Raw genomic sequence first — 15,171 nt, forward strand, 5'->3', positions numbered from 1 at the left:
ATGTCCTCAAGCGCCCGCGTTGCAATCCGTGAAGTCCCCGTAAAGATGGCGGCGAGCGCCCATAGCCTCTTTTAGTCGTCTGCTAGCCAGAGAACTTCCAGAGAGCAGCCAGACCAAAATCGTCCTGGCAGGTTCTGGCAGCCCGGGGGTAGCCAGAACCGTCCAGCGCGAGCAAAACGAACGCCCGGCGGCAGTGCATAGCGCGGTGGGCGGAGCAACCCGAGAAAAACGAAGACGCTCTGGCTGGCTCTGGCAGCACGCGGGTAGCCAGAAGTGGAAAATCGAAGAAGCCCAGTGTGTGGGTATGGGCGCGCGCGACGCATTGATGTATGGATATCCTTACGTTCACGTAAGTTCAATGCCAGAGACACGTGGCGTGCAGCTGCCGCGCTAAACTTTCACGACGTGAACTCGTCTGGCACTGCGTACGGTTCTCTCGAGAACTGGTTCAGAAAGTGCAGCAAAATCAATAATATCTATATTAGAAACGGCATGCTCATGGAGGGAGCCAGTGTGTGGGAACCATGGACTGCATTTTGTAACAGCAAAAAGAGTGCGGGGAGGGGGGAGGCAGCACTTCATTGTACATTGTGCTTTATTTGTGACCACTACAAATAGTGGAAATGGGAGCTACGCGGCAGCGGCATCGAACATCAGAAATAATGGAGGCGCTTTAGGAAGTGGATCGCTACAAACTGTGGTCCCAGAGTGTCGCGAGACGACAATTCTTTCCCCCGCTTATGTTACTCTTTTGTTGGTGCCTGTAGTGTTTTCTCACTGGAAAAGATGGTATGTAGCGTTGTGCAAGAGAAAATCGTCCAAGGTTCAAAGGATAGAATGAAAAATCCATGTTTACTAAGTCGCACTACAAAATGCATATAAATATGGAAGGTAAATGCTGCAAACAGGAAGTTGTGTAGAATCAGTCATAAATGAAGGAATTGATCCATGAATATAAATTTGCTTTCAATATACCTGTCTCTTCGATTTTATTTGACACACTTCGCAGGGTACTTTCGCCTGCGTGCTGCTCTAAGCGTCGAGTCAGTTTGTATTTTCGATGCAGTATTTGCCGCTAGATGCGCTAATCTATGTACAGCATCTCCACAGTTCAGTCGACTCGAGCTCAGTTCATATACCCAGAGACAATAGGCATGATTGCAATAATCATTGCCACTTCCAGCGCTGTCTCCTGGGTGGTACTGTTGAGTAAGGGCGCGATCGCGAAGTGTTCAAGATTATAGAACGCAACAATCGCAAAGCCCCGCTTGGCCCCGTTTATTAGACACATTCGATAAACGCCATTTTGGACGATACTCGCGAGAATATGCGATGTTATCACTCTTCCAGTGGCAGCACTGTAATGCACTGCTAAAGTCAAATGTAGGTACTAGTGATCATGGCATGAGCTGTTCCTAAAAATAGTTCTGATCATATTTTAGCTATCCATAATTTTATGGGAACTTGAGTCTTATCAGAAACCGAATGCCACCGATTAGATAGAGAGAGATAAAAAATTATTTGGATCATCTACTCACGAAGCTTGGAAGTAGGTAAGTTTGACCCTTCCTGCATATCGGTCGAGTAGAGCATAGGTCACCCGCATAGTATAGCTTCGATATGTGGGTCTGCAGGATGATGACATTCAGATGTCTGCGTAAGAAGGAAGAAAATCCAAGAAATTGGTGCTCTGAAAGAGTGGAACTGTTATCTTAACATATAATTTTTCCAGCAACTAGCATATTACTAGGAAAGTGTACATTCATTAATATTTATGCCATAAAAGGCTTCGTAGCATTCTTAATGGACAACTGTTACCCAGCGACCGGGTGGTCTTAATGGCGTCGCACACTAAGCGCAAATGCAAATACATGTATATTTTTCTCATACGTATGCATTTGATTAACCGTGCCATTGACACAGAGATGATATTTCGTCAAACTTGTGGGCAGAACCTGCTTGTCGCTGTACTAGCACCTTTAGTAAAGATACAGGGTAATAAAAGTGGGGCACTACATGGTTTTACTGCAGCACCACTTCGAGAAACCGTCAAGTTTGGCTATTGATGAGGAAATTGTCAAATACTGAGCAGAAATTAAAAAAAACCGGCGCAAGAACAATCCTTATCACGTAGGAACCAAGTATCTTCGTGCCTCTGAATTTCTTTTAATTACGGCATCAGAACTAAGCTACGAGGCAATTTTGGCCTCGGCGTTGTGTAGGGGGCCTTGCCATAAGTGTATATTCTATGGCTTTTCGTCCGCTTAAAACATGTGGCTCAACTGCTACTGTGATATTCGCCGAAGCAGATTTCATCGCGCTGAAATTTGGAGGCATCTCGGCAGGAGCTGCAGAAATGAAAGGCAACAGTTTCCACCTGACAGGCCTCCACAGGTGCTGCACAGCTGCTTCTCCCCTTATCGAGAGAACGTCCGGACGCAATTTACTGCTATGGATATTGTTCTGACTTCTATTTTGCGCTTGAAAGCACACTTATTTGTATAGAATAGATTCGCTTGCAATGAGCAACAAATATTTTGTTGTGTGAGGCCTTACGGTTGACGCTCAGCACTGTGAGTTAATAGAGACCTTTAGCGTGTCCGGTATTCGGGCAAGCGCGGGCGGTTTTCCGGTTTAGCGGGGGCGTCAAGGTGAGCGGCCAGATGGGTGGCGCCAGCTGGTGGCGCAAAGCTCAACTACACAAACACAGAGCTAATTACTATATTCTGCTTAGCTGCTGGCGAAAATTTTTGACAGTGGCGTAATCGTGTTCACAATTACGCCGCTGCCAAAAATTTCCACGAGTGGCGAAGCAGGATATGGTGAGTTACTGCAGTTTTAGCTGTGCGTTTGTCTGGTTGAGCTCTACAACACCAGGCGGCTTCACCGCTCACGTTTACGCCCCGACCATCCAGTAATCCGCCCAAACCGCTCCCGTTTACCGGAATAGCGTACAAGCTAAAAGTCTCTAATACCTCTACGGTGCATCATTGAATACAGTGTTTTTGTTGAGCGTGAAGCCACAAAGTAACTGCTGGTTACTTCGGCAGTATCGAAATGAGGGTCGAGTGCTAAAATACTTCTGTGCTTCTATCTACAGCTTATTCATATTAACCCCAGTTCGTCCAAATTTACGTGGAACCATGTGCTGTGTCCCTCTCCCATAACGTAGACGTAGCTTCAGCATGGTGAATTGAGCACAGGTAATATCACTGTGGCGAAGTGTTGTTTACTTAGCAGAGGTCCAGTACGGTTTCTAGTGGCAGTCGGCCTCTATGGCTAGTTTCGTCATCGAAGGACAGTGATGGCTGCAGTTCACAATGATATAATGCGTCGATCTACTATTTGGATGCTGTGCTTCCAAAGATAAATTTTCCTTTGTGAAGTAAACTTTACGTGACCACATCTAACATAGCATTAGCTACGTGTATGCCTAACTGCGACCCCTGTAACTCCCTGAAAGTGCTCCTCGAATCGCGATATATAGCTCAAAGGTACTTTGTAGAAGTTAACGCTTTGCGCCGTACTATGTCATGCTATCCGAAAGATAGGTTAAGTTCGTAGATTTAGTGCTCCGTTATATCGACGGAAGGATCACTTAAAGAAGAAGCTGCCAAACCGTTTTATAAGTAAATGTACTCACGGTATCGATTCCACCTCAACTGCGAAATGCGCTGACGCCACCGGTTCGTACAGCCACGCACCTATGAATGTCATGGGCTTGACGCGACGCTCTGCTCTCAATACATCCGTCATAGCCTGTGCCGGTAAAAAATGTCGCCAGCCTTGCAATACAAATTTCTTATTTAAGTACACGAGGCACTAATAATAGCAGTGAGTTCCCTTTTAATGGCGCATAGCGCAGGCAAATGCAAAAAAAGAAATGCTATTCCAATAAAATTACACTAACAGCATTATAGCATTGACTTTTCCTTAAAAGTGCTATTAATTTATTTCAGCGCTCGTAAATGTGGTGCCTATGCATTCTAACTACCAGAAAGCACGGGATCATTAACCAAGATAAGGACGCTACCTTCAGTACAACCACGAAAAGAATTTCTTATGAAGAGACGCATGTTCTTTGGGCGGAAACTTCGAACGTTGCCTGTGTTCAGAGAGATGCAGAATGAATCTCGGGAGGATATGTGGAGTGTTTCGAAGTTGTTTCCGGAGGTGTGGTGAATGCGCCAGAAAGTTGTGGCTGTGTGCCTGCTGTCTTTAAAGTCAGAAATTAGATTACCACCGTAGGTAGTACATTTTGTGATTGTTGAGTTATGACGTGCGAGCATTGATAATTATATCTCTTGAATGATTTGAATGCTTCTGATCTGAAGTATGCCGGAGCATAGCTGTTTCTGTGGGTTTATGTCCTTACCATAGGTGCATCCGCGTTTAACATCAGCATCTAATGACAGAATCTAATGTTCTTTAATAATACGGCTTTATTTATCTATTTGAAGCCCCTGCTTGATCTGACGAACATCATAAGCGTAAGTTTGATGGGTTTATATAAATGTCCTTTAATTTTAGTGGTTAGACTGTTGCAAATATTAGTGGTTGCGTTATAGTTACACACCGTAAGAACAAACTATATTGAAAACAGTTGCCTTATACGCCGGCACAAGGCTGTAGGTGTTGATGCGTGTGTAACGCGGAAAGTTGAGCACGCCCATGGCTGACAGGTTGGCGCTGCGCACAAGATCCGCTAGATGTCTGTCCATGTTTGGGAGGGCGCTCAACGTGCTCTCCGGCTGTCCCAGACCGTTGACCGAGAAGCTAACGCCAGCGGTCGCTACCGTGCTTGCCAAAGCACCCTGCGTGCGAGAATGTGTAAGCAGAAGATTGATTCGGGCATTGTTTTTGGTGGCCCAAGGGCCAGGTGTGATCAAATGGCTAAGGAAAAGTGATTTAAAAGCTTTGCGATGTTTTGAAACATGCTATGTGTAACGTGGCTGTAAAGTGGCCTAAAATTATCGGCAGTACCACTCCCAAAAATATAGAATAAATGAACACATACAATTTTGCTATAGCGGACGTTGAGCGTAAGCCCTCTGCGGAACAATAACGGAGCGCGTCGGCTCGAGACTTCTCGTTTACCGTACAAAAAGTGTGGCCTGCTGGGTGCGCCAGGGGGCACGTGATGGCACAGCGAAAGGGGAGGAGATGGCACCCCATGATAAGTGTATAGAATGAGCGCGTTCATGACGCTCTGAGGTCTACAAACTGTGTGGTGCTTTCGCATTCTCTCACGTGGGCAGTCTTACGTGTCACTGCCGAATTTTTAATTCAATATTAATTTAAAGTCACACTGTACGGCATCTTACACACAAAAGGATGGGATACCAGTCGTAGGCGGCCTGCCAGAGTGGCCACATCATCCGTGGTGAAGTGGCGCCGTGGGGTGCTGTCTCCCTGCTTTCCGCAAACCTACTCAGACCTGTTTAACTTTGTTTTCGTAGCATCCAAGTGACACGCAGACCAATGAGAGACACGGGCCTTTCTCCCAATCGGGTACTCAGGGCAATCAGGCAAGCCGACTCGATTGGACAGCGGACAGCGGACAGCGCGGACAGCGCGCACACGAAGTGTCCGTTCGGTACGACTGCGTTGGCTGGATAAGGGCCCATTGCCGAGGCGCCGTCGTGGTCAATCCCACGCAAAGGCTCTAGTCGCTCGCGCTGTTCACTTCCGTGGTTCCACGTCTCGGACACCACTCTCTGTCCGGCTCCCCCGCATCAAGGAAGACTCAACAGCCACAAAAAGAACAGGAGAGACCTGCGGCGTACGTGCTTCGCGACACTAGTATACTACTCACTAGAGTACAGTAAGCGTGAACTTTAGGGCCGGTGTTCGTCATTAGCTGCCAATCACTTTTCCTAGCTAAAGACATCTCCCAAAAATGGTTTTCGTGCTGCATACATGCCCCTACGTAGGTAAGCGTAAATGTGTAGTAGGGACTCTGCCCTTTCGTGTCATCAAAGTGGCAAAGAACCTGTTTAACAGAAGTGCGGCCTGTTCGGGCAAGAAAACCATATCCGCACATTTTACGTTAGTTTAAACGTAGTAATAGATGTGCCCATGACGGAATTTTAAGCAAATAAATGCGGTCCTGCAGCAATTATGCGATTGAGAGCGCACTAGAGCACACCGTTAAGGCTGAACTACGTATAATCATCACGGCTCCGTATACGTTAAGCAAGCATTTCCCTCGGAAGACAAGCTGCCAGACACCCTGTTTATTCCCTTTCCTATAGCAAAACTTCAGTGGCTCGTTAACTTTACTGCCACTAGACAACCGCGAGATCCATTCAGTGCATTTGCAGATGTTGACGTCGAAGTCCTTCACGGAGTGCAGCACTGAGAAAGGCGTAAAGAATAGCCTCAATAGAATTCCCTCTTTCCCTGCATTTCTTTCTAACGCCTGTCTTAAACGAGGTTGTCTAAAAAGGTTACTTTCAAATATGGCTTTCTTGTATTTTGCAGTTGGAACTGACGAAATATACTGAATGAAATTTAAAGAGCGTGTCATAATGTACCGCGTCTAGTGTTTTCCTTGTAAACGATGCTGCGCATTGGGATACCCTTATTGATATCAGACGTTAATAACGAAACTGAAGATTTTACTGACTCGTGTGAAGACATCCCAGGAGCTGGGTCCGTGAAGGGGTGCGAATCCGTCCGCGTAGGGGGATGTAGCCACCATGTCAGCGTAGACAATGTAGTCACAGAGCTGCCGATGAAACAACTCCGGGGTAGTGAGGGAATCGCCGACTACGCAGAAGATCAAGCCGCTTCGTCGGGTGGTGACCGCTGCGAATGGTGACCGCGAATGCAAAGTTGCTATTGCGAAATGGTGTAGCGATATGTCCAAGTCTCGGTATCTGACTGGCAATGTACGTCAATAACACAAAGTGCTACTGTTTCCAAGTCAATTTGATGATCATGTTAAGCCCAGATAAATATATGAGTGCGTCTAGTCATGGATTCGACGGAAGTTAGCTATTCGAGTAATACTGGTCTTACGCGGCACATTTTCGATCGAGGTTGATAGAGATGGACAAGACGGCGTGGACGTCGGAATAACGGTGTCGACATCGCCGTGATGTACCGTGAAAGTCCATGTGCGATAGCACCGCGGCAGTGAGGTGGACGCTGTGGGTGCGAGTGAAAGCGTGCAAACGTGTTCAGAAAGGGTGGTGTCTCGATCTTCCGCGTACAAAGTAGGAAGGCGGGGAGGAAGCACGCAGTCTCCCATGGCGCGCAAAGCGGCAGAAGGGGGTGAGGGTGTTTTACTCCGGCGGCGGCTGCGAATGGCGTGGCTGAGCACAGCCATGTGGATCACATCTTAAAAATCGATCTGCGGTCAGTACAGAGCCTAAGTGTGCCGAGGACTGATGGCTTCGTGTGCGCTGTGTTCTCGACGCTTAGTTCGCGCTTGCTCCGCTGGATCACTGCGACCGCTCTTCCTCACGTCAGCGTTTAGACAGCGACTGTCTGTGGTCACAGAGTCAGTTCAGCGATTATTTACGATTTCGCGCGTGTCACCATGCTTGTTAGTTCAGTCAGTAAGGGAACGTTCGCGAATTTATAAGTGTTGATAAATCTACTATCCTTACTTCGTGTATGAGTCTAACAATTTGCTAGCTCTGTGCTTCTCCTTTCGCACAAAATGTGACATTTCTTTCTGAATACGGGCGGTGATGAGCAAGCTTTTCCTGGGATCCTTCCTTTTGCTTCGTTTGTTTCTTCGTTCTTTTATTGCCATTGTCATTATTTTTCAGAACATCTGGCCACTTTTTCACTCTTCTTATTCAATAGCTTCCGAGTTGTCTGCGCCTTCGGTTATGAACGGCTTTAGGTGAGGTAATGATTGAAGGGTACGAATAAGCTTCTTCTAGCAAGTGCCCACATCTTACGTTCTTTTACTTGCCGCTTCCTTAATGGAAGAAGGACCGCTTATTCGACTCGATATTTGAAATAATTTTGCTCAAGTAGTCATATTAAATTGACTTAATTCGGCTTTTCAAGAGCCCTAGTAACAACCGAAACCGTAACGCTTGTCCAGTTTATTCATACTAGATACATCAATACACTATTGCAACAAAAAACTGGCTGTAGTTAGATATGATGATGTCTGACTGAAGAAATCTTGAGAACAACTGGCCCTCGATTCGCTCAGTCGCTTTCACCACGTTCACGACCCTGATGAGTTGTGCCGGCTCCGCCGTTCCATGTGCTGTAAGACCAGATTTGTCAATGCACCGCCATGACTTGGGCATTTCAGTTTTCACGTTTGCTTGAGTTAAACAAACACTGAATACAAGAACAATATTAATAAAGCAGAGCCACAATATGAGGCCTCTCTATGCATAAATAACGAAAGCAAATTAGGAGCAAGCAGAAAAAAAATTCAAAAACGACATTCAGGAAGCCAACGTGACCGTGGAAATATACGAAATTGCAGGCTAGCAGTAAAAATGTATTAGTTGAGATATCCAAAACACGTTCGGACACCATTATCCCCTTAAAACGACTACGAAAGACTCTTAGCACATAAAAACGAAATATCTGCTTTAGGCTAATGCATATCTTGTACAGTTATGAAATATGTTTTCAGTGACTTTTTGAACGTAGAAAGGGTGCCAGTTCTCCTGATGGGTCATGGAGCAAAAATTTCAAATAGCTAAAAGCGTAGCCGTCAGTCTTTCGTAGTCAGCTGAACCTATGAAAAAAAAAAGATATTTCTCTCAGCAAAGTGAGCAGAGGCCATCCATATTGACTGTGACTCTGCAGGTGAGCAGACAGATTGCACCTTATAGTAGGCTTACGCGAAGTTGGAGCCGTGGGAGAAGTTGCAGCCGTGGCAGGCATCCGCGCTGTCATTGGGATCACAACCACTGGAGGCACGCTCAGTGTTATAGCTGGATTGCCGCTGCCGGTTGTAGTACTGCCAGCACCTTCGGTACTGCTGTTTCCATCATTACCTTGACGAATGTCATGGTAAAGAATTTGATGCGACATCAGTACAGTGTTAGTGAACTGCTTAATTGAAAAGTGTATTGGCTCTCAAGTGAGGCAGGCAGCTCAAGCGTGTGGGTGCCAGGTCGCAGAAGGCGCAGAATAAGTACGAAAAACAGTCTCGGTATGTTGAGGAGTCACTTGATTCTGGATCACGACGTACATTGGTCTTCGAAAATGGTGGATGTTTTAAAGCGCCAGAATACGTTGACAGTCAGATGCAGTCATGTCCTTGAAAGGTATCGTTGGAACACGTTGAACAAAATATCCTTTGGCTGCTTTCCTATTATTTTAAATTTGTAGTTTTTTAACCATGACAGAAATTGGAATTTCTTGTCTCTGAAGGACATTTATATCGTAACACTCGTCGCCTGCGACGTTATCTATATTTATTTAGCCGCAGAAAATTATTTTAGCTCGGTTTGAACAGAGATGAACTGTTAATTTACGTTTAAGATAGAAAGTACGTTTTAAAGAGACCACTTTGGTTAAAAAAAATCTCGGTCCAAAGACGTTCGTCTCTAATGATTTCATGTTAACGTAACTTGCTCGAAGTTGCGCCTGTGGCGTATCATTCCTTCATTGTGTCCTTAAGAACCAGTGAGCAGTTAGATACTCGTCCGCTAACGTATTACCCTTTGCGGGATACCACGTTTCTGGAGACGTGGGTGACATAAGCAATGCTCGTTAGTCCCATTTTGTGACGCTTTACAACAACTCGTTAGAAAAGTTGTAGTGCTGCGAGGGTGTTGCGTCCTAAAAAGAACTGCTTTAGAATTGACTGTATGTTAGTGATTGTGTCATTGCCGACACTTAAAGAGGAAGCTTTAGCTCGGTCCCAACTCCGACGCGGCATTATGCAAAAATAGAAGTGAGGCGTGCAGACAGGACACAAGAGTAGAGAAGTGGAGAACACGAACGCCGACTATCAACTGAAGGGGGCACAGAGGCGAAAAATGAAAGAAGACACAAAACTCATCTGCGCAAGCTCAGGAATGGTAACACCACGTGTCAATCGGGTACACGTGCTGGTCTACGTGAGAGATAACTGTTAAGGCACTTAATCTCTTCCTTATGTAAAGTAATCGAAGGCTGACTCACGCACGCACTTCCACCATTATAGATATGCCATGCCTCTACCATAAGACGCTTATCTTCATTCTTATGCCTGTACAGTATCGCGCATTCATCTAACTTTGGCTTGCAGTTACAATCTCCGTAATGTAGCGAAAGATTAGAAGGCGATACACCGGTTAACGACCTTTTATGCTCCATTAGCCTCTGATTGATACACCGTCCCGTTTGCCCTACGTAGAACTGGCCACAGCTAAGGGGAATTTGATATACCACACCCATACGACATTCTGTAAGACTGTTGTTCTTATTGTGCTTAACTGGACAAATATCTGTTCGTTTTTTGCCTTTAACCCGCTCCTTTTTATTCTGTACGGCAGCGCATATCTTACCTAGCTTATTGGGAGCAGTGAAAGCAACATTAACATCATATCTACTAGCAACTTTTTTAAGCCTGTGCGACACTGAATGAATATACGGAATAAAAACAATAATATAAAAATATATTATTAAATATATTTATAAATATTTAATAATAAATAAAATAAAATAAAAATGAAAATACGGCTTAAAAAAGTTGCTAGTAGATATGATGTTAATGTTGCTTTCACTGCTCCCAATAAGCTAGGTAAGATATGCGCTGCCGTACAGAATAAAAAGGAGCGGGTTAAAGGCAAAAAACGAACAGATATTTGTCCAGTTAAGCACAATAAGAACAACAGTTTTACAGAATGTCGTATGGGTGTGGTATATCAAATTCCCCTTAGCTGTGGCCAGTTCTACGTAGGGCAAACGGGACGGTGTATCAATCAGAGGCTAATAGAGCATAAAAGGTCGTTAACCGGTGGATCGCCTTCTAATCTTTCGCTACATTACCGAGATTGTAACTGCAAGCCAAAGTAAGATGAATGCGCGATAATGTACAGGCATAAGAATGAAGATACGCGTCTTATGGTAGAGGCATGGCATATCTATAATGGTGGAAGTGCGTGCGTGAGTCAGCCTTCGATTACTTTACATAAGGAAGCGATTAAGTGCCTTAACAGTTATCTCTCACGTAGACCAGCACGTGTACCCGATTGACACGTGGTGTTACCATTCCTGAGCTTGCGCAGATGAGTTTTGTGTCTTCTTTCATTTTTCGCCTCTGTGCCCCCTTCAGTTGATAGTCGGCGTTCGTGTTGTCGACTTCTCTACTCTTGTGTCCTGTCTGCACGCCTCACTTCTATTTTTGCATAATGAATCCTTACCAACTAGCTGAGCTTTCTGTCGTTCCGACGCGGCCTTTTCAAATACATGTAAAACGCAAAAACGTTTTTATGAGATCACCCCTGGACCGATTTTGATGAAATTTGATGCATTTGAAAGAGAAACTTAAATTCTAGTGACTGTTGGAAGCGAAATTTCCATTTAGGGCTTGAATTTTCTTAAAACCATTTTCAAATATTTGGCCATTTGAAAAATATAGAACAACGAAGTTTACAAATTCATAGTTCTGCATGAAGAACAGATATCGCGGTTTTGTAAACGGCATCCACTAGATCATTCAAAGCGGACAAATTCAATATGTCATTTCACATCTTACGTGAATTTGTTACGTTGGTTACAATGGTTTTGCAAAAGTTGTATTTCCCTATGATTAGTTTTTTTATATTCATGTGTAACATATCAATTTTGTCCGCTTTAGATGTGCTATTATATGCCATTCACAGAATTGTATTATCATTTTTAGTGTTTGAGTTACAGAGCTGTAAACGTCATAGTTTCGTTTTTTGAAAATCTTCGATATTTGCCAATTTTTAATAAAAAATTGACGATTGAACTCAAAAATTCGAAGCCAACAGTCACTAGATTTTAAGTTTTTCTTTTAAATGCAACAAACGTCGTCAAATTTGGTGCAGTGGTTGCCGAGAAATACGAATTCTCATTTTACATGTATTTAGATAGGAGCACTCGAGCTAAAGCTTCCTCTTAAAGAAACACTTTAGCAGAATTCGGTCGGTCTCTACAATAACAGCTGTGTCTCCGTTCTAGTGAAACTGTTCACCCCAAGATGGGGCTACCAGCGTTGCCACTGCCCTCCCTGTCTTCGGTTATCTGGCATTCCTCAATGGGTAATGCGTTCACGCGCAAACAAAAATGATCTAACTGACATTTGTTTTGAAGGACACCTTCAATGGATAATACGCGGCAGGCGAAACTTTCAGTAAGTTAAACATTAACACTAAATCTTCTAGAGGCCCATATTTTCCGAACAAGTTTATTCACTGCGTTTGCTGACATGGTAAATGTCCCTATTCCTCACTTGCTTAGAAAGAAAAGGTCATAAAAAATGTTGGATCAATCATGGAATGTTAGGTGCAGGGGTTTCAACAAAATGTTTAAAGAGGTAACGGGGCCCTGCGATTGTGAACGACACGCCCGCGAAAGCTCGCATGTGGCCGTATTCACAAAAAAACTTCAGTTCATGAGAACTAGTATCTGCGGACTCGCTTTACCCTCTAACTAGTACACTACACGATTACCTGCACCGTCTCTTGAGTTTGTAGCAATTGCTACGAACGGGTGGATGTTTGATTTTCCATTTATTAGTTAACTTCTCTTATGAACTACGCCTGCTTGCGAGTTGCTTGATAAATACGAATTCAGGTTCTAAAGTAGCCACGGCCTATTACTGTTCTATCGTTTGTAACGAGTGGGCCCGTCCGGGTGGAAATATACGACCATGTTTCTTATCTGAGTCGCTTAATGTAAAAAGAAAAGCAAAAATAAATACATTGTGAACCTTGCAGTTCTAAATTCTTTCAGGTTTGGTCACGTGAACTTATGTACACCGCATATAAGCTGCTTTAGCACAGAAAATATGTTGAAGTTATTAACCACGCCTAAAAACGCCGTTAGTGTGGTAAGTTCTTTCTATTTATCATTATATAAACTACATCAGTAGATATAAAGGCTGCCTTTTTTTAAAGACTGTGCAAGAGCAACATAGAACGGCTAATCACATCGCACACATGTGGTTTTTACAGAGCAGTTGCAGAGTAGGTGGGCATATTTTGCCGCAAATAACAAAAGGTTGCGAAGACTTTTAGACCGCAGCTCTTGGGTGCCCAGTCCTGCGGCGAGCGTTGGCATCGGCGTTGTAAGTCGTAACCGAGTGAACGTATACAGCGAAGGATGAAAGCGAATGCGGAGCGCAACGGGGGATGAAACGCGGCGACATCGAAGCGAGCGCGAGGAGGAAGGCGGAGAAGGGTGAAGAAGAACCATGAGGCGAAAATTGGAGGAGAAGGGTATGACGAAAGGGCCAGAAGAAAAGCGTAGTGCCGTGCACGACGCGCTTTATGGAGACGATGGCAACGAGATGGCGCCAGTGTATCGGGCGTTGTCTGTATGGAACCGAAGCTCTGCATGAGTGGAGGTCTGTCTGCGGTGGTACTGTAAATCGCGACCATACTTCACCCACGTGCATATCTAGTGATCTCCCGATTAGCGAGGCAGTTGCGCCACTCTTAGCTCCGTTTGCAACGTGCCGCACGAGACAGATTGCCCACCTCAGTGTATTGGGAAATGAAAACACGCCTACAACTGTGCTCGAATTGCGCATTAGGGACGAGCGTAATTGTGCGTGATTTTTTTTAATTTACGAAACTTCCTTAAGCTTTTTGTTGAAACGTTGTGTGCAGTTGTCTATGCCAAATAGGTTGCTTAACCAAGCTCACATTACACATAAAATTCGGTTACCTTCGGTGCGGCTCTTGGTATCAACTGAAAGGAAAAATTTATACATACATTCGAATGTTGCAGATAAAAAAGCATAGTGCACACAATTCCTAGTAATGAACTTTAGGGAAATATTGCTCTCTTTTAGTGACACATGTTCATGTAAGTGTCATGCATTTTATTGCTATCGCGCGATATAACGTACTCAGCTGTAGACGATGAATCCTAAGGGTTGACGAATCAAACCATTCCCAGCACTCATCTTTGTGCTCAATAAAATGATGTGCTGTATCATCAGGGCCAAAGCCGGAACTGATAATCTCACTCGGGTTACCTTGCCCCTATCGCTAGATTGCTATGTGTAGACTGTTATTTGTACGTGCTATACTTTACAGAGTTTGATATTAAATTACATTTGGTAGCTTATCTACTTCCTGCACTGTAATATATAATGATTGAACCATAAAGAGGGGCAAGACATTTGCTGTTGACATGTATTCGACTGACGACCTCTCGCACAAATACATTCAGGGTGTCCTAATTAAAAAATCGAGCCGTTTGAATAAATTAAGAAGGGCCGTCTCCGTAATGGAATCAACTACTCTTTTCTGCATGTAGACTCACCGAGGGTGAAAGCCAACAGGATTCCGATGAGTGTGATGAAGACGATCAAGACTGTAGCCAGCATTGCGAGCAACGTGATGTTGTGGTCGCTGAAGCAGCGGAGTGAATAAGAGAGCATAAGCGGGTTAATATATTCAAAAATCCTCATATCCCTAAAAAAATAATTTCCGGCAGAACCCATCTCACGATGATTACTGACGGCAATACGATCAATACTCAATCAATGTAGCAACACGCCGTATTGCTACCACAGAAACCTGTAATATATGATCGGGGAATAGCAGATCCTGTTTTGTTTTTGCCCCTAGTCCCGCTACGCCATCTAGCGGTGCCGCCGCGAAGTGTTGCTGTTGTTGCATGATCTCCGATGCCCATGCTGAGAACTAATCTCTCAATTCCCGTCGGAATTACTGCGCCTTTACTGCACCAATTACTGCACAGTTGATATCAGACCTTTGTACTTAAGGAACTCGCGTGACACAGCTACAGTACCACCCAGCAACGGGGAAATCTCAAAGCATTTCGTTTTCTTGAAGACTGGCCTAAAGTGGCCAGATGGATACACTCACAGGGGCTGTGGTTGGCTAAGCAGGCTGTTCGCTATAAAAAGCTGGCAGTGTAGTGAAGAAACTTTCCCATTTCCCACGTTGACTCTGTTTCGGAGCTTAGTGCCTCAAACTGTAAATAAATGCTCCCGGTTTCAGTTACCGTCCAGCACCGTGTTTGTTAGCC

General features: G+C 44.5%; 1 protein-coding gene across 1 annotated transcript in view; it reads right to left on the bottom strand.

The window, feature by feature from the left end:
* The window catches only part of LOC139048080 (uncharacterized), a 28,913-nt gene extending 14,385 nt beyond the window's left edge, over positions 1–14,528 (bottom strand). The window contains exons 1-7 of the mRNA XM_070522498.1: positions 14,440–14,528; positions 13,837–13,860; positions 8,829–8,984; positions 6,629–6,810; positions 4,608–4,814; positions 3,644–3,759; positions 1,539–1,653 (exon numbers count right to left, since the gene is read on the bottom strand). Coding sequence (XP_070378599.1) covers positions 1,539–1,653; positions 3,644–3,759; positions 4,608–4,814; positions 6,629–6,810; positions 8,829–8,984; positions 13,837–13,860; positions 14,440–14,503 — 864 coding nt within the window. The 5' untranslated portion in view covers positions 14,504–14,528. The remainder of the gene's footprint in view (positions 1–1,538; positions 1,654–3,643; positions 3,760–4,607; positions 4,815–6,628; positions 6,811–8,828; positions 8,985–13,836; positions 13,861–14,439) is intronic.
* Positions 14,529–15,171: the final 643 nt, after the last annotated feature.

This window comes from Dermacentor albipictus, chromosome 7 (assembly GCF_038994185.2).
Source record: "Dermacentor albipictus isolate Rhodes 1998 colony chromosome 7, USDA_Dalb.pri_finalv2, whole genome shotgun sequence".
Classification (NCBI taxonomy): Eukaryota; Metazoa; Arthropoda; class Arachnida; order Ixodida; family Ixodidae; genus Dermacentor; species Dermacentor albipictus.